Source organism: Branchiostoma belcheri, unplaced genomic scaffold (assembly GCF_001625305.1).
Source record: "Branchiostoma belcheri isolate BF01 breed outbred unplaced genomic scaffold, Haploidv18h27 scaffold246, whole genome shotgun sequence".
NCBI classification, from domain to species: Eukaryota; Metazoa; Chordata; class Leptocardii; order Amphioxiformes; family Branchiostomatidae; genus Branchiostoma; species Branchiostoma belcheri.
This window is the reverse complement of record NW_017803850.1, coordinates 189,094-209,171: the sequence shown is the minus strand read 5'-3', so window position 1 is coordinate 209,171 and position 20,078 is coordinate 189,094. Positions and strand designations below refer to the sequence as shown.

The following is a 20,078-nucleotide window of genomic DNA, read 5'->3' as shown; positions in this document are numbered from 1 at the left end:
AGTGAAATAGAGACTCATTGCAGTGAGATAATATAAATATTGAATAAACATATCTCATAGACGTCAAAAATTCCCCCGCAAAGGTGTCTTGTCTGGTATTGTATAGAAACAACAGGGTGTTGAAGTATATGAATTTGATGTGTTTTTATTCAAATTGAGACATGTCAAATCCTTCTCCTAGATTATTGAAGCAATATAGGTTCAACAATAAGAGAAAGATCCAACAGAAAAGGTATTTGCAATCAAACTTAGCAGACTATTAGTGTATTAGTACTTCTTCGGCCAGATGATATCATTCTACAGACAGATATACACTATTAACTCTTCTATTCCTTTTTATATGTACTCTAATATATCTGCATTATTACATTATAGCAGCTAAGTAACTGTAGTACACCAAAATGTGAGGAATAAAGCTACAGCAGTGGAGAAAAAGGATTCAGAAATTCTGTACTTACGGAGAGGCTTCTGCGAGCGATTTGACTGTCTGCAGGGCGGACCGACCTCAACAGCAAAATAGAGACTCAGTGCAGGGAGATGATGTAACTATTGAATAATAATATCCCATAGACAAAACGCCCCCACAACGGAGTCTTAGTACCTTCGACAAGAAGGTTATGTTTTCAGTAGCGTCTGTCCGTCTGTCTGTTTGTTTGTTTGTTTGTTTGTTTGTTTGTTTGTTTGTGAACAGCATAAGTCAAGAAGCTTTATATGCGTCGTCATGAAACTTTGTAGATGGGTAGGTCTTGATGAGACCTAGAAATTATTAGACTTTGGCCCCCTGGCGGCTTTTGTTGGTACTGCAAGAGAACTTTCGGTTTTGATATCTCATGATCTGGACATGCTAGGATCATGAATTTTGAATCATGAATTATGGTAGAATGCTCTTGGGCTAGGGAGGAAGTGACGTGAGTTTGGGCCTGAGATATCAAAACCTTCTTCTCCACTGATGTAGCTTTATCGGCTTGTTCTGGAACTGCAGGAGCGTTTGTTGAAAAATCTTCGAAGGAGGATAACTCAAGAACCGGCTGAAAAACGAGATTTATTTTGATCAGCAGAACAACCTCTCAACCGCGCGAGAAACTCACGCCTTATTAAATCTTTTAGATACCTTCGTTAAGCCCATAATTCTCTATGGGTCGGAAATCTGGGGTTCTATCAAAAGTTCTAAGTCATATCCTATTGAATCAATCCACCTGAAGTTCTGCAAACAAACTCTACATGTACCCAGATCGGCGTGCGGCCTCGCTGCAAGAGCGGAACTAGGGAGGTTTCCCATTCAGGTGCAAGCCTCCCTAAACGCTATCAAACACTTTATCAGAATTCGCCAGAAAGTATCAGCAGACAGTTATCTATTAAATGCTCTTTATTGTCAAATAGAACTAGACAAAGCTGGTGCCAAATGTTGGGCATCAGGAGTTCGGAGGTCCCTGGAGGAGTGCGGTTTTGGCTATATATGGCATTGTCCCCTATCACCCAACACAAATACTTCTCTAATTATTAATTCAATTAACCAACGTTTGAAAGACATCTGCCTTCAAAGTTTTTCACAAGAAATTTTTAATGATAACAAAGTGGGGGCCGCCAAAAACAAGCTGAGGTCCTACAGACTGTTCAAATCCACCTATACTGAAGAAAAGTATCTGAATATTGATAATCTACGGCACAAAACTGCCGTCTCATCAAAACTCCGAATCAGTTGCCACAAACTACACATCAAAACCGGTAGACATAACCGCACTCCCCTAGAACAACGAATATGTCGGTACTGTGATCTAGGAAGAATAGTTTTTATTGCCTGTCTTGTTGTTACCTGGGGAGGAAGGTTCTGCGTTGGGTCCCGTTTTGTTTGGCTGCTATACCTCACGGTGCTTTTGACCGATTGGTCTGAATTTCGGTAGATGATTAGTTATTGATTGAGGGGGGGGGGGAGGGGTGTGAGAGAGAGAGAGAGAGAGACCAAAAACAATACCTTAAATGTAGGTAATAAAATGAATCCAGCAGGAAATGTCATACCACCTTTGTCTATGTATAATACACACAAAGTAAAAGCCTCTGGATCTTTCAAACAACCCAAGCTATCACAGAGGCCGATCCCAGATCGATCCTATATATAACAGCCTCATGCGGTATTTATAAGTCGGCACGGTGTACCGAGTTCCGAACTTCCGTGGAGGCTTATGAGCAGGTGATTGTTTTTGGAACAGGCGAAAATTAACGAGCGCGCGCAGATGCCATCCATAAAATCGAGTCAGTGTGGCCTTATTGCGCTAGACGTGTACTCTCCAAGCAGAGGTTGATGGTGGAAGATCGTTTGCTTTTTATATAAGATTAAGAAAGAAAGTTTATTGCAAATACTTGCCCGAGGGCTAATTGCAGTTACAAACAACATAAGAAAGAAAATACAGTGGTATGTGAGACTATATCTACGTCTACCATTATACTATATTCTACAACATACATGGTACTAGTTTTACTGGGTTTGACTTCTTCTTTTTAGGCAATGGAAGACGAATTTACCCACTTCTTCTATAATATGTGGGTTCTTTGATTTTAGTAGTAAAATTGTTTTTTTTGTGATAGGGAATGGTGGGGAAGTAGGGGAGCATTTTGGACACGGTGGTAAATCATTGTTTTCTATGGCCCTTTTTTTTTGTCGCTACCGCCTAGACGCAGTCTCCAGATGCTGGGTGTCACATGTACCAGTTCATGACGGTTGACTTCCTAGAATTTTTTTTTATATTCCGAAACATGCAATCACAAGACGTGGTGACGGCACACTCAAGTTTTTTCAACTTATATTAATGCCGCCACCAACACAGGGACAGTACAATACTCATTTACACCTGAGCGAAGTGAGGAAAGTCGTGTAAAGTGCCTTTCTTAGATTTTGATCCTTGGTGACTTATTTATACATATACAACACCCACAGAAAACGTAATGATACACATGTCTGTCCTGCTAGTACAGTTTTTTTATTGCAGATATGGATACGGAACTCCTAATTCCAACAGAATGGAAATAGAAGAAAACGTGTTTCAGGTGTATCTGTATCTGTATATAGCCGGTGATGTTACAATCTGTTTTAATATCATAATACTAGGATACAAAACATACTTATCTAACATGCCTAACACAGTTAGAAACATAAATACTACAATGAACATTGATAGCAAAGTATGTAGTCTGGAGGACATGGTGTGAGGGAAAGAAAGATGTGAATGGTCTATCACTAGTCCACATATTTAGAGAGGAGGTAAAATATTTTTTCAACCAGGAGTTGGACAACTGATGTAATGATGCTTATGTTTTTAAATATTTTCTCACTGTACCGTATGTTTTAGATATTTTCTCACTGTACCGTATGTTTTAGATATTTTCTCACTGTACCGTATGTAAGTGTCTTTTGCAAGAGATGTATGTATTCATTGTAATAAAGAAATAAAAAAAATCTGTATAGCCGGTATAACCTCCCTTCCGCGTAACACGTCAGCTATATGGGTATGGAATGAAGGATATCTTGCACATGTTGTAGAAAACTGTAAGCCATAGAAACCCCTTTTGATGCCTCCTTCACAGTTGACCAGTAAAGACCAGCCGCTGGCACTGACACTGCACTGTTCATCCAACTAGATATTGATCATATGGTAGTGCTATTAAAGGCCATCAACGTTCCGTACGAGTAGGGAATTGCCGGGCAGGTTTGTACATGTACGTAGGGAGTTAACACTCTGTATAACGATTGTATTTTTGTTATTGACTCTATCGCCTAATGAGCCGCTCCAAATGATTTCTGTGAATGATGAAATACTTACGTATCAATGAGGTTAAAGGGGCCTCCTTGATTGTATATAATGACAATGACTTTATATAAATATAAACTTTATATAGATATAAAGTCAACCCACCTAATAGCATGGAAAGAATAGTGTAATAGAATAGAATAGACTAGAATAGCAGTTACCTTGTTCCTATTACCTGTTCATATATTGCATATCTACTACGTTATTACATTTAAATAGAGATAGTAGGTTTGATAAGTATATCGTACACGTAGAACTTCATGTTAGTCACATAGTCTTATATCACCACATTTTTCTTGTCAATGTCTGTTTGCAATTAGCCCTCGGGCATGAATTTGCAATAAACAACTCTACTAAATGTCGAGAATCATGTGTTGCGGGGGGGGGGCAATATTGTTATATCCATTTCCAGCCACACGTGTAGGCAGGTCCCGCCACTGTCGTAAACCCATGGTATGACTGTAAATCAATCAAAGGTATCGGGCATGAAAGCAGGCCGACAGCCAACCGATGTTTCGCTTATTGTCAATCAATCAATCTTTATTCAAACAACTGGCAGACGAGAGTCTGAATTGAGTTGTTCTTACAGACATCATAAAATGATCTAAAATTATACGATAAACTATACCAATGGTTTAAAATTACATAATTTACACGATAATAACACAAACTCGTAAGAGAGCTATATATAATGCCTCTTCACACAACAAGTAGGGGTAACGGTCAATGCGACAAGGCTATAGATGGGCTCGGTTTCATACACTTAAATGATGTGAGAGCAGATACTGAATTTATCATAGTTATAAGTTATTTATTGTACAAATGTCAACCAATGGTTCCAGCATTGGCTAAAGTTATGCTTTGTATTCGTTGTAAGTAAGAATATTGCAGCAAATGTTCAAAACTTAAAGCGAACTTTCTACATGGGAAGCCCCTGTGCAGAGTCCAGCGTCAAATGTTCCTACGATCGGCCAAAGTAGCGAGTTCTTTCTGGGGTTCAAGAAATCTGCGAAAGAGGCTACAACATGGGTGTGAAAATGTGTTCCAGCAAGCGTGTGGGTTTTTATGTGAGACCCTTTCAGAGACCGAGCCTCTTAGGCTAATTGTCTAACTGGGTGCCAAAAACACCCTACGGATTTGGTGCGCCAATGTGTCAACATCAGCACATTTGCGATCAAGAGTCGTTAATTTTGTTTCCGGAGATTGTATATGCATTTTATTGCACAACTAGAGTTCGTGGAAAACATGCTTTCGTCAGGTGTAGATATTTACCTTCGCCAAGAAGTTATGGTTTCGTTGGCGTTCTCGTGTCTGTGTGTGTGTCCCTACTTTTACAATCCTGTAGAATAGGCAGTAGGTTTTAGGTAGTTGTCTGGTAGCCGAGGTTCTCTAAGCAGATATTAGGTGGCATAATGGTTGCGTGTATCTTTTGGGATTGTGGTTTGCACCTACTGCGATACCTTGTCAAATGAATAATATGTAGCAAATGAAAGATATTGTTATGAAAGCTGACTTTGTTAATCTATTTAGCTTGTCGTGTTGTTGATTTTATGTAGCCTGTGTTTACACTAGTCAGTTTGCAACTGTTTCCCCAAGGGGGGCGGCAAACTGCTGGGCAGGTGGCCACCAGGAGCGCGATTTTTTTAGTCAGGCTAGATTATTAGACCAGGGATTTAGCCATTTTTACGATACGTTGTTATACCAGTTGTTAAGTGATCATACACTGTTTACATACACTATTACTGTTCTCAATCTGCAAAATATAAAACTTCACAGAGAATTGTCGCCTATGGACACTTGTTTTATTTGTTTTGGCTGAAGGTACAGCTAACGCTCATCTCCAACGAGGGGGAACGTTGGATACAGGTGGCTAACATAAAGTCCCCTTGCCCCACCGTATCTGCTTGGAGATTACTAAGGCTCCTCAACTAGGGTCAACTTACTCTCCAAGCAGAGGTTGATGGTGGAATATCGTTTGCTTTTTATATACGGTCCGTGTTTTTTTTTTGCCAAAACAAAAACCGGGCCATGTATAAAAGATAAAAAGCAAACGATCTTCCACCATCAACCTCTGCTTGGAGAGTAGTGTCAGCTGGCCAACTGGCACGCTGTACCTGAGGCTATGTTAAATGTCGTGAAGACGGGGGTTCGTCAGGCCCCGGTCTGGGATCAATAAGGCCACACCAATTTAATTTGTTGCTTCTCGGATTGCCCTGTCCATTTTTGTTCCAATTTGCCAAGAAAAACATTCTTGGTTCTAAATTAACTGCAAAATGCTCAATGAAAGACATATTTTGTCCCCAATTGTTGAAAAAAAGTCCTTTTCTTCCTAGTAACAATGCAATTTTTTCATTAAAAGTTCAAAATCTATTGTTTTAATTATAAACCAGCCTGGTATGTTAGCCTGAATGTCAGCCTTGTTAGCTTTCGTCCGCTCCCCAAGATCCGGCGGGGAGCGGACGAAAGCTAACAAGACTGACACTCAGGCTACTGGTATGTTCACTTCATGGCTCACATTTCCGGCTATCATGGGGTGCCTTGGCCTGTTTTTTTTTTCGCCCTGTCGCTCCTGATTTTTTTCTGGAAAAATCAGAGAAACAACAAATTAAATTGGTGTGGCCTAAAATAGTTTTTACCAGCCTTTCACCACCCTCGACACGCTCGGTTTTAATACCATTCACCAAAGTTACCTTTACTGTGAGTGAAGGCTTAGGCTTACTGCAGATTTACACTTTGCGTGGTAGAATAAGATGGTGCTCTGCAGTCACGTGTCTGTAGGTGACGTAAGACTTCTGGAGAGCCTCACCAATACCAGGAGGAGGAGACAGCCCGCCCCCGCTGTCCCTCCTGCGGCATCGATCGGGCACGGCTGCGGCGGAATGACTGCTCACAGAACAACATCGGCGCAGCTGCGATATACATTGCTGGATTGACGGGTAGGTGCCTTTATCGTTCAAACTGTCAGCGTAATGTTTCATCAAACCCCGTTCATCCTTGCCTGTACTTTACAAACGTGCCGGTATTTACGTGTTTGTTGTTGGAGGACGTTTTCGCTTGACGTTTTCCCGTTTCCGGGAATCCGGAAATCAGTGCCTGGCCATGCGTGCACGGGGCAATCTGCTGTGTTGTGGCGTACCTAAAATACGATCCTCAAGAGCTGCACGTAGCTCTATTAATCAGCACCTTTATGAATAACCTGGACAGTGTCTCCCTCAGAATTTCACGATGTCCTGTACCATGCGTTCATGGCCACGTACTAGATCTAGAGCAGGGCGCCAGGCTGCACCCAAGGGCTGCACCGTTATACACCGGACAGGTATATAGGCCGTTATACCGCCAGTATCGATCAGGGTTTAGATGGAATATCGGATTTTACGTCAGACCTGCTGGCCCGTCAGAGGCCGGGTGCCTATCACCCTGCAGGGTGTGGTGGACAGGGCAGACAGCCAATCCCCCATGACCCCAGCAGAGTTCATCTCCTGAGATTAACGTCCCCATCTTTCAATAATTTATAACAAATGTGAGTCCTCATACAAATGTACAATAATTACACAAACACTATCTGCCACACACACACACACACACACACACACACACACACACACACACACACACACACACACACACACACACACACACACACACATACACATATACACTCTCTCTCTGACAGTCACACTTCTGCATATCGCCATTGAGTTGTGCACAAACATTTCTGCCATACGCACGGTCACTGTTACGCACATGTAGCGTATAAATAACGAATTCAGCGCAGCGATTGGGTATGAGATCCATATGGTTTTCATATGCATTGTGCAGGCCAAGCGTATTCCAGGTGCACTCAATGCCTAACGCACTTCTGACGAATGCCAAACGTACTGCGGCGTATTCTCTGCTGCTTCCTACCGTTTTCATTCGCAGTGGGTCCTTCTCATCATGGATTGCTCTCAACTCAATTAAAAATATGTTTGTTTCCATCTTGCCACACGCTGAAGATTTTGACCATACAGTAAATTGTACAAAATGATCGAATATATGTTGTATGTTGCAAAAGTATTGGAAAAGGATACTAATTTCATAGAATACATCGAAATCAATTCAGGGAAAGAAGAAAATGTGAAGAAATGTAAATCAAGAGTCTATTATTATTTGTCATACCATACTCTGTGCTTAATGTTAGTCATTTGTTCAACCTTTATAGAGTAGAGTAGAGTAGCGTAGATTTCATAATGAAGGAAATTTTTTTTTTTTGTTTAACTTTTTTTTATTCGTAAGCTCTCAGGCCCAGGGGTTCTCAGAGGATGTCATCCATATAATCAAATCAACATGGATTAATTTGAAAAGGATGAAAGCACCCATACTTGCAATTACAAACAATTTACAATTACATGTATGCATACACACACTCTTAGAGACTCTGAGAGAGTGCTTAGAATTATGGCATTCATTAATTTTTGATGTTCACGTATTTACAAGATTAACCATTATTCAAAGTGGCTACTGTCATAAGTCCACCATGATCTTAAGATGTTTTAGGACATTGAGTTTATATGCACCCATATTCCTACATGTATTTATAAGCTATTTTGTACTGATCTACTTACAGTAGAATACACAATTTCTCAAACAAACAAAAAACAACAAAAAAACAGGCAACTGGCTTATTATCCCAAAGTACAAACAACAAAAGACACATATTTTGTGTTATATGTAGATATATTATTGGTAATATGCAAAATGGATACACCAAAAACAATACCTCCATTTTTCATGGAGGTAACAAGATTTTTGAGTTAAGGTATCAGAGGTTTCCGAATTCTTGTTGTAGTTTGCGGTTGGACTTCTACTCAATCACTCCTGTTTACAGAACAAACTGTAGCCTTGGTGCTGTACATGTAGTTAACTAATTTGGGTAGCTTCCATGGCAGGCTCTGTGGCAGGGGCTATTCTTTTTACATTTTTGTCTTCGTCAGAAGGACTATGAAATTGTCTCGCCGGAGTGTGGGGAACTGCGGATTTTGCGTTATAACTCTGGAAGGCATGATTCGACGTCCATGATTTTTGGCAGGCAGATTACCGCTGTTGAGGCCAAAGTCAAGTACAAGTTTCGGCTTCGTGGGGGGTCCGTGCGTCACGTTAGTGCACCTTTTGTGTTTGTGGCTTGTTAGCAAGATAACTCAAGTATTTGTAAAATGTTGATTATAATTCTTGGTGTGGTGCTTACTATTATTGGGACCAAGGTTAAGTTCGTTACTGAACTTCGTGGGGGGTTTCGTTGTGACTACAGGGGGCATTTTGTTAATTTTTCTTGTGAGCAGGATAACTTTTGTATGTTTGGATGGAAGTTAATGAAATTTGATAGGCATGTTACTGTCGTGGTCTCCAAGATTGAGTTCAAAGATGAGAGTCGTGGAGGTCGTTATGTCCCCGTAATAGGACCTTTTGTGTTTAGAAACCCCCCACCTACATCTGCTTGGAGACAGCCGACAGCTGGATATAGCCGGGGAACCCCATAATGGGATGGGATCAAATGACGTTACATTGAGGGATTGTACTATAACTTCAGCAGGGGGAGGATAGGTTGGACATATGTCAGGTTATTTTCTACGGCCACACCAAGTAATTGCTATGGATGACGTCCACTGGAGACCTTAAATCTAATTACCTTAAATCTAAGGCAAGCGCGCAATAAAAACACGAAGGGCCGAAAAACGAGATGCCTAGATTTGGAATATACTAACTGTAGAAGTACAAATGTTAGGACACAAAGAACACAAGAAACAAGTCTTCTATTTGTCATAAAGACAAATTAACAAAACAGCAGTAGTCACCCTGTTCTGATTCTTTCCTTTATAACATCTTCTCTTATTATATTTTGCGGCACTGTCGTGACACTTTCAACACAGTAAGAATTTCTTGAACGTTTTTTTCCAGTAACAGTCCAAACTAAAATAACGTAGGGGAGGGGGGGGTGCTAACACGGGTGACGACGCATCTGTATAATCTGCGGCAAACCGTTTCAGGGTGCTCTGTATTATAAAAATAGTACAGAGATTTTTTTTGTTCTTTAGACCAAATTGATTATTAAAAAGAGTGAAGAATACGCATGTTAATTTCTCTAGAACGATGTACCTCTGACGAAGACATGAGATCTCCGACCTCTAGTGTTATGATTGTGTAGCCTCTATCAGGCTTCAGAAAGTGACAGCAGCACAGCAAACCAACTCCCCTGGTATGTTATCTGTCTACGTGCCAATTTCTACTCTTTCCAGCTGTTTTTCAAAGCCTGGTAGAGGCTAAGTTACCTTCACCAAGATGTTTTCAGGCAATTCAGGGGCATTCGTGTGTCTGTGTGCTTGTGTGTGTGTTTGTGTGTTTGTGAACACGATAACTCAAGAAGGCCTTGATGGATTGTCTTGATAATTGGTAGGCCTTGTTAAGACCTCAAAGTGATTAGATTTTGGGCAGCAGCAGATAGAACTTCCAGTTTTGATATCTCGTTTGCCGTACCAAAATTGCATTGTTTTCATATATCTTATCAAAGTACATAAATTTTCGTTAACTTCCCATGATAATTAAGCTGTCATTTTCTGGTTATCATTATAATTAAGAAGATTTCCTGCAGAAATAAGATAGGTTTGGCTGAAAAAACAGTTCATTGATTTTTCGACCATAAAAATCACTATTTTGTAGATTTCAATGAGAATGAGCCTATTATCATTTTTCAAGGTAAACGTTCAGAACTTATCCCAACATGGTAGAATCAGAAAACCATTACTGTATATGGTGCAATAAAGATATGATTTGACTCTTGCACCTGCTGTGGAGGCCAGGATTGGTTATGTTATGGTTGGCCACACTGCCATGTGACCTATATAGGTGTGGGTTGAATAATTGCCTTCTGCATTATTAAAACAGAGTACACATCCCAGATATCCCACATATGCACTACTGGGACTGTGAGCCACTGAGTGAGATGTGGGATTTTTGTTACAAGAATAGCATTTTATAACAAACTAGAGTTCCATGGGGGCCTGCATGGGGGGGTCCTGACAACGCTCTCCGATAAATTTTGGGAGCTCTCGATTACGCTTTACGATAGATTCCAAGTGGCTACAACGCAGTACGTGGAATTAAAACGGCGAATATTCTCTACGCAAAATGCGCCAATTATGTTCTACGTTGAATTAGAGCGGTCCGTCTACGCTCTACGTAGAATTAAAACGGCCGATTATGCTCTACGGAAAAGGGCATGCAGCCCCCCCCCCTTCCATGACCTCATGTCTTCGCTTCAGGGTCATTCGAGCTGATTGTGTCTTTAAGGGACCGTATGTTATTTACAGAGAGGGGAAGGTCCGGTGCGTGAGAAGTCAGATCAAAAAAAATTTTCCCGGCCCTCCCCCCATGCTAAATATTTTTTCCCTGGCCCTCACACCACACCACCCCCCTGAAAAAAATGTCCTTGGCCCTTTCCCCTTGTTGAAACATGAAAAGTCCCCCCAAAGCTATTCAAACATGCCCAAAAATGTCACAAATGTACCACTAAAACAACCATTGTGTACATGTATGTTTCTGTTAGCTATTCCTCCATCACAGCAGCCAGGCAGTATTGTACAGTATTGTACAATCAGTCATGTAACCTTGGTCCATCTCAATTCACTGGGTGAGGACTGAGGTCTTCTTCTTCTCGTGTCACCACTGCTACACTCTTCCCCTCCAATACTCCACGCATGCCCTTCCCCTGGGGGTCAGGGCTTCCAGGTCCTCCTTGATGCAGGATTGAGTTGAACACATAGAGGTGCACTCATCAATGAAAATGGCAACTTGACGAACAAGTTTCTGATCTGAACAGTTCATCTCTTTCTTCCAGCATAGTGCTCCATGGTGTGACCTTTCCTTATTCGCTTGTTTTGTATAATACAAACGTAGGTAAATCGCCTTAAGGCGTAACACATCTGGTGAGTTTTGTGCAGTTAGTACAAGTTGAATAAGATTGGATTGTAAATTTTGTCTGGTAGGGACCCTTACTCTTTTCAAAAAGTGTGGTGGAATCCTTAATATGCTCAAGGTGTGGCTCTCCTTTAAGGTGGCGCTGAGGTCACAGATCTCCAGCTTTACAACCCATCCTAGAGGATGTCTCTAACCAAAGCTGTGTCAATTGAGGAAGTCGGTGTTAAGTGCTATCCCCAAGGATACAACAGTGGGGCCTGCAAGGGATTTGAACCTAAAACCTTCAGATTCTGAGTCAACAACCCTAATCACAAGATCACCTTTTATTGATTGTTTTGTTTTCCTGCAGACTTGGTGCACTGGGCTGCATCAGATATCTCGTGGAAGGCATGACAAGTACGAACTTGACCAGGAGGACCGGGGACAAGAACAACGAGTGACGCCATGTCAGACGGCAGGACGTTTGTTTGTGGTCTGGTCTTTCGCTTGATCCTTCCCATCTTCCTGTTGGCAGGTAAGAACCTTCCCATATATCCACATGTATAGAACGTGATTCCATCTTAGGCCACACCAATTTATTTTGTTGCTTCTTGGATCGCCTGTCCATTAATGATTTTTTTCTGATTTGCAAAAAAAAAATTTGGGTCCTAAATTAACTGCAAAATGCTCAATGAAAGACATATTTTGGCCCCAACAGTGGGAAAAAGTCCTTTTCTTCCTAGTTCTTAAGTTTTTCAATGTAACAATACAATTTTATTTCATTAAAAGTTCAAAATCTATTGTTTTGATTACAAACCAGCCTGGTATGTTCAATCCATGGCTCATATTGTAACATTTCCTGCTATCATGGCATGCCTTGGCCTGTTTTTTTTTCTGAGAAACAACAAATTAAATTGGTGTGGCCTTATCAGCAATGTTGAGGTCAGTCTGCTTTTGTGCCTTTGTTTATTGTAATCTGAACCTTTGAGGTTTACAGAATCTGGAGTAAGACCATTATAGATGACATCTGCATGTGCATGAATTTACATCCTTTTCCAAAAACAAAAACAAAAAATTTCAACCATACTGTAAATTGACTTTTAATTGTACAAAGCAGCTGCAAAATGAGTAAACATATGCCGTAGATTGCAAAAAAATGTTGGAAAATGATACTAATGTCATGGAATTCCAAAATCAAGTCCGAAGGAAAAGAGGAAACTGTGAAGAAAGGTAAATTAGCTATAGGAGTATTATTCTCTATATCACACTCACTTGTTCAAAAAAGCTTTCATATTGAAGGCAACTTTTTTTTGCCAAACTGTTTTTTTTTTTATTCGATGCATGGCCTTTGATGTCTTTACCTGTACTCAACTGACTTGGACCCCAGTAAAACTAAAGCCATCATGTGCCCAAACTCATGTGTCATTCCTGCAAGAGAATGGTATTCTTAGAGCAAGATACCTACTCTAAGGGCAAGAAAATGTTCTGGGTGTAAGATTACTTAGTACTAGTCCTAGGGGGAGAATGGTATTTTTGGTACAAGAATAAAACAAGATACCTAATCTTAACCCTTGTCCTGCTGGCAACACAATATTTTCAAATAATTTCATGTCTTAATCAGGTTACAGACCCTTGACTTTTTTTTAACCCTACGGCGCTGTAGTTACTTTCGCATTCGTTGCGTTTCGCTGCGGTGTGATGCGTTGCACGAGAAACACCCCCAAATCGCACATATACAGGGCACTATATAGATGGTACTGTATGTACAACCCATATATATGTATGGGCCCCGCAGGACAAGGGGTAAGGGCAAGAAAATGTTCTGGGTGTAAGGTTTCTAGTCCTAGGGGTAGAATGGTATTCTTGGTACAAGAAATCTCTAACTTAAGGCCAGAAAAATATTCTGGGTGTAAGTTTACTGGAGATTGATATTCTTACAGCAAGAACAAATTCTTAAGAGCAAGAAAAACTTTCTGGACACAAGAGTGCTTGTCTTAGAGGGAGAACTGTATTTTTGGTGCAAGAACCTTCATCTTATAAGTGCAAGAAAAACATTTTGTGTGTAAAATTAATAATCTCATGGGAAGAATGGTAACTTAGAAATTCTTACTGCAAGAACAATATTCTAAGGGTATCTAGTTCAAGATACATCAGAAAAGAAATCTTACCACAAGAAAAATATGCTAAAATGCAGTTTCTTGAAATTTTTCTCTCATGGACAAGATTTTTTTCTTGGGTGAAGAATAATTTTCTCAGTGGAAGAAAATTTTTCTTCTCTGAAGAAAAACAAGATTGGCATTTTTGGTAGTGTGGGTATGAGCGTAACTCCTTTTTGACTCCTTTTTGAACCTTAATATCATATGGCAACGGCATGAAGTCGTGGCACTCTTATTATTCCAGTTTCCATTTGTTATTTTGTGTAATTCTTTTCAGAGCTCAAGATTAATTGCTAATAGCTATACTATGTACATTTAATGCTAAAAGTATAATACACTTTCTCTGCAAATTGATAAATGAAAAAAATCCTATTTTGTATCATTACACAAAAGTAATTCACTCAAAATGGGATTTTTATCATTTGATTATTTGATAGTGAGTAGAAAATACACACGCGCATGCATCTACACTAAGTCTTATATCTGTATTTTTAAGGCAACAACCTGTATTGACTAATGTACAGCATTGAATAATCTATGAAGCATCCTTTTGTTATGTCGTTATTTTGCCTGAGTGAATTGCATGTATGCTAAGGCAGGTGGCTGCATGGGCATATGTAGAATTTATCAGCACACTGATGCGTGAAATTAAGCATGCATGTATACATGTATATGTCCAGGGCTCGAAATACTGGGCGCATGTGCACCTTAGTGCACCCAAATTTGGAGCTGTGCACCCAATTCTTTTCTGTGGGTGTACCAGTGCACCCTAACATTTTTGTAGGTTTACAAATGTACAATATACAGCATATTCTTAACAATTAAGTGTCAGAAAATCAATCTTGTACTACTCTTTAGAAATGCACATACATTTGTATATGTTGTAATTAGTGTTTGCAGACACTCTCAATCTCATTTTATACGGTGTACCAAAAAAATATTTTGTTCACCCAATTTTTTTAGTTTGGGTGCACCAGTGCACCTATTCTCAAAAATGAATTTCGAGCCCTGAAGTGTAAGAGTCCGAAATACTTATATCTGCTTACCTGCTCCAGTGCACGGGTAACACAGTCAAAATTATATACATGACATAGTACTTGTACCTGCAAATTATACCTGCACCACATTATTACCTTCGCCAAGAAGGTAACATGTTTTCAGTAGCGTTTGTGTGACTGTGTGTGTGTGTGTTTGTGGTTTAGCAAGGTAACTCGAGAAGCAGTGGATGGATTAGAATGAAACTTGGTAGGTGGGTAGGTCTTCATGAGACATAGAAATGATTAGATTTTGGGCCCCCTGGCGGCTTTCCTAGGTACTGCAGCTGAACTTCCAGTTTTGATATCTCATGTTCTGGACATGCTAGGGTCACGAATTTTGGTTGGGAGATAGCTCTTTGGGTAGGGAAGAAGTGACATGAGTTTGGGTCCCCTAGCGCATTGTCCTGGAACTGCAGGAGCATTTGTTGAAAATAATTTGAAGGACGATAACTCAAGAACCGGTTGACGTATTGTCGTGATTTTTGGTATGTAAGTAGTTGAAGTGATGCTTGACATAATCAGATGGCAATTATGCAAATCAGGAGCTAATTTGCATAATTAATTAGGAAATTCTATAAATCTGCTTTGTTCGATAAAAGAACTATGAAACACTTGTGACATCTACTTGAGAACGAGAAAAACATCTGAGGATATAGATTATGTAAATGATGGCCTAATTTGCATAATTAATGGCAAATTTTTATAATTCCATAGTTGTATACTGCTGCACCCCGAATTTCATACTTGCCACATTTGGAAGTCAAGTGAAGGTGAACATCAATGAACATAATTTATTCAAATCGACCTTATTTGCATAATTTATGAGGAAGTGCTATAATAGCCTTTTTGTTATGATAAGGCTGTCATTGGATGGAGAATATGATCAACTGATATAATCCATGCAAATGAGGCTCTTATTTACAAAATCACTGATTAAAATTGTATAATTCGTCACCCACAAGGGTTAACATCATTTGGCGAAGGTATGAGGTCGTGGAACTCTTGTTTTGTTTGGAATTCCAATGATTAAAAAATGTTTTGATAATGTTCCAAATACCATTTTAAATCTTTTTATCTCATGAAGAACATTATTGCATGACAATCGTACTTGAACGGCAACAACTAATTGAACAGTCAACATGGATATACGTACATAAGATGTCTAATTGTGACAGAAGATGTAGTAAAAGTATCCTTATCTCAAAGGCTAAAATAACATGATTGAAAATGAGCATCATTTTATAATGGATTGTACACTCAGTCTATACAATGATAAGCGTCTATTGCTGTTAACCTTTCTTTCCGCGCTTGTTCAATTGATTTCAATATGTTAGATCTTATAGATAAATGCTACTATATTCTCAGGGGAGATAACCAATACAGTTTTCAAATAGGAAAATACATTAAAGAATGTTTCGAGCTTTAAGGGAACACATGTTAGAGAATAGTTAACCTTTATTGTTACATCATACATATACTCTGTACGTAAGATGACGTTATCCACACATGTATTTATCTTATCTGTATCTATCTGTTAGATCTTTAGTTACTTTAATGTAGAAGACCATACAAATGTCTCTGTACCTTTTTTGTTGTGTCAATAAAGAATCTCTAAAATCCTGTTTTTCCTCTGCAGCATGTGTGTTCCGGTTCAATGGGCTGTCCCTAGTGTACGCATGCTGCCTGCTGCTCCTGCCACACCTGGACACACCTTCTGTCAAGTCTATGAAAGGTAAAAACAGCAACGATACTCACATTGTAGTGTATAAAAGATAACCTTGACAATCATGTATATATATGAGCAAGTACTGTATATTTCACTCCCTTTCCATCCCCATGCAAAAATGAACTGTTCCAAATTAACCAGTTGTAGAAATGGACTGACCCAAAGTTGGTACTGTTCATACAATGTGCATGGACTGTCCCAACATCGATCACCCCCACTTTAAAATGGAATTATGAAAAAAGCAACCCCCTTGCAACAGTACTAGTGGACTCTTCCCAAAATATCCCAATGCAAATTGGGCTCCATTACACAGGCAGCACCATATAGGTAAACATAATTGGTAATAAAATGATGATGCCACAACATTTAAAATATTAGATTTCTAAAATACCAAATATGAATAAATATAATGAAAATAATTATAATAATGTAGGCAGCTAAGGGTCTAAGAATGATCCACTATACAGAGATGTGCTGTTCTCACTCACATTCTGTCCGTGAGCTGTGTTGTACAGCCTGTGAGATGTGCTGTTCTCACTCTCATTCTGTCCGTGAGCTGTGTTGTACAGCCTGTGAGATGTGCTGTTCTCACTCTTATTCTGTCCGTGAGCTGTGTTGTACAGCCTGTGAGATGTGCTGTTCTCACTCTCATTCTGTCCGTGAGCTGTGTTGTACAGCCTGTGGGATGTGCTGTTCTCACTCTCATTCTGTCCGTGAGCTGTGTTGTACAGCCTATGAGATGTGCTGTCCTCAGCACCAGTGTGCTGTGAGCCACTCCTGTACAGCGCCCCACTGACACTTGGGACCTCCTTCCCCTGGTCCATTCCGTAAGGACCCCTGCTGTCTCTTGATGACGGACAGCCTCTTTCATATTTTGGCTTGATGTTGGCCTCTTTTGGCAGTGACTGGCCCCTTGGTTGGGTGACTGGTTGTTCGACTTTGTTGTCCGTTGGTTAGTGCCATTTGTCAGTGATGTATAACCTGCTAGTGCATGGTCTCTTGGCAGTGACTGGCCCCTTGGTTGGGTGACTGGTTGTGTGACATTTGTTGTCCGTTGGTTAGTGACATTTGTCAGTGATGTATAACCTGCTAGTGTATGGCCTCGTGGCAGTGACTGGCTCCTTGGTTGGGTGACTGGTTGAGTGGTGCTTGTGGTCCGTTGGTTAGTGACATTCGTCAGTGACATATAACCTGCTCTTGTATGGTCTCTTGGCAGTGACTTAACCCTTGGTTGGGTGAATGGATGCGTGACGTTTGTTGTCAGTTGCAGCCCTGGGTCTTCATCGTGGGTCACTGCATATGGCTGAAGCTGTGGCCCTGGGTCTTCATCTTGGGTCACGGAATATGGCTGAAGCTGTGGCCCTGGGTCTTCATCATAGGTCACTGCATATGGCTGAAGCTGTGGCCCTGGGTCTTCATCGTGGGTCACTGCATACGGCTGAAGCTGTGGCCCTGGGTCTTCATCCTGGGTCACGGAATATGGCTGAAGCTGTAGACCTGGGTCTTCATTAATGAAGGTCGTTGCATACGGCGCAAGATTGCCGTTTTTTCCTTTCCCAGACACATCCATGTATGACACCGCGTACGGCTCAATGTCATCGTTGTCTTCACTTGGCTGGATGTCATCGTTGTCTAGTTCCGTTAGCTTGATGTTAGCAAAGGAAGTTGTTGCGTACGGTGCAAGCTTGCCGTTTTTCCCTTTCCCAGACACATCCATGTATGACACTGCGTACGGCTCAATGTCATCGTTGTCTTCAATTGGCTGGATGTCATCGTTGTCTAGTTCCATTGGCTTGATGTTAGCAAAGGAAGTTGTTGCGTATGGAGCAAGCTTGCCGTTTTTCCCTTCCCTGACACATCCATGTATGACACAGCGTACGGCTCAATGTCATTGTCACCCTCGGATGTCTGGTCCTCAACAGGACTCTGTTGTCTGCCTGTGACTGAGTCTCTGTCCGAAGGGGTGGAGTTTCCATCTGGTTCAGCGGGGGCGTTGTTAGGGGCCAGACCTGTGCTGTGACAGCGTTCGTAGAAGCAGACGACAACCACCCATACCAACACCATGAGGACTGGCACAGCAACAGCCACAATGACGGCATTGACGTGGTAACCGTCATCTTCTTCAGTGAGGATTGGGCCAAAACTTGGACGAGTGACGATGTCAGCTCCGGTTGTTGCCTGGCTTGTTGTAGCCTGGTACTCTGAGTCTGGCGTGGTGTTTGTGTGCTGCATCTCTGTGGGAATGGTGTCGTTGTATAGGTAGCTGGTATGGTGGGTATGCGGACCTGTTGTGGTGGAGGTGTCATCACATCTCCCCAATCTGATGTCCTTCCTCACGGTGGCAAGCAGAATTCCGCTCAGGTTGGCAGGTGACGCACACGCCAGGAAGTCACGGCCAAAGATGTGATTCAACTCTGGCAGATGACAGATGAACCAGGTGAGATTCGCATCACATTTCAGCTGGTTTTTTTCTAACGTAAGCTGCAGGGTCTGGTTGTGGCTCAGACGCAGGACTTGGCTGTCGATCGTGGTGATGTGGTTTGTTTTCAGGCTTACAACCTTCAGTGCTGGAAGCGGCAGGAGTGCGTCGACGGGCACAGAGTACAGACAGTTATTGTTCAACATCAACGTCTCAAGGAGAAGTAGGCCTCGGAATGCATGCTGGGATATGACGGAAATGGCATTTCTTTCGAGGTACAGTCTTGTTACCCTCTCAAGCCCAAGGAAGGTATCAGGTTCTGAGGATATATAAAACAGAATATTATAAATTATTTGCAGGGATTTTTCTTGGTATAATTGATTATGAAGATGATGGCAACAAATACAACATAAATTTGTACCAGATCGAGCTGAATATCATATAGAATACAACACGGGGTATTCCGTATCACCCGAGGTACCTGAATTGCTAGGATCTAAAATGTTACTGGGTTCTCCTTAGCGGGAGTTGTTTATTGTTTTGATTGGTAAAACGCAGGGTAAATACGCTAAAAATTTAGCGTGGGTACAAGAAAACCCACGCCGAGGTCCGTACTTCTGGGTAAAGCGCACACCAAAATCACGTCGAAAACGCCAAAAATCCGCATAAAAATATATACTTAGTATTTTCTCGAAAGATTCTATGCATTTACGTCGATGAAGGTTAGACATCCAGGTAATACGATATGCCAAAAAACAGTTACTCAAGCAACTGGATATGATTTTGAAAACGTCAGACGTTTCAGCTAGTATCCACTAGCTTTCGTCAGTGACTGAGAGACCAGAGGGGAAAGCAGGTTTATATACACAACCTGTTGATTGATATGCAAATAAAGTGAAGACAAATTTTTTTGGAAGTCGAAAAAGGAACAAAGGTCAGACAAGTCAAGACAAGATGATGCAAATTAGTCTGAAAGCTCCTGTATTACAGGACAGGAGCTTAAGTGTT

At 40.9% G+C, this 20,078-nt stretch overlaps 1 protein-coding gene across 8 annotated transcripts in view; it reads left to right on the top strand.

Moving 5' to 3' along the window:
* The first annotated feature begins 6,639 nt into the window (after positions 1-6,639).
* Positions 6,640-20,078, top strand: part of LOC109471295 (piezo-type mechanosensitive ion channel component 2-like) — a 110,278-nt gene continuing 96,839 nt past the window's right edge. For 7 of the 8 annotated variants that reach the window (XM_019770582.1, XM_019770587.1, XM_019770590.1 and 4 more), the window contains exons 1-3: positions 6,640-6,739; positions 12,103-12,267; positions 16,562-16,657. In XM_019770582.1, the coding sequence (XP_019626141.1) occupies positions 12,198-12,267; positions 16,562-16,657 (166 nt within the window). In that variant the 5' untranslated portion in view covers positions 6,640-6,739; positions 12,103-12,197. Of the gene's footprint in view, positions 6,740-11,800; positions 11,818-12,102; positions 12,268-16,561; positions 16,658-20,078 lie in introns of those variants that run through there. The other variant, XM_019770583.1, reaches the window with a different exon arrangement.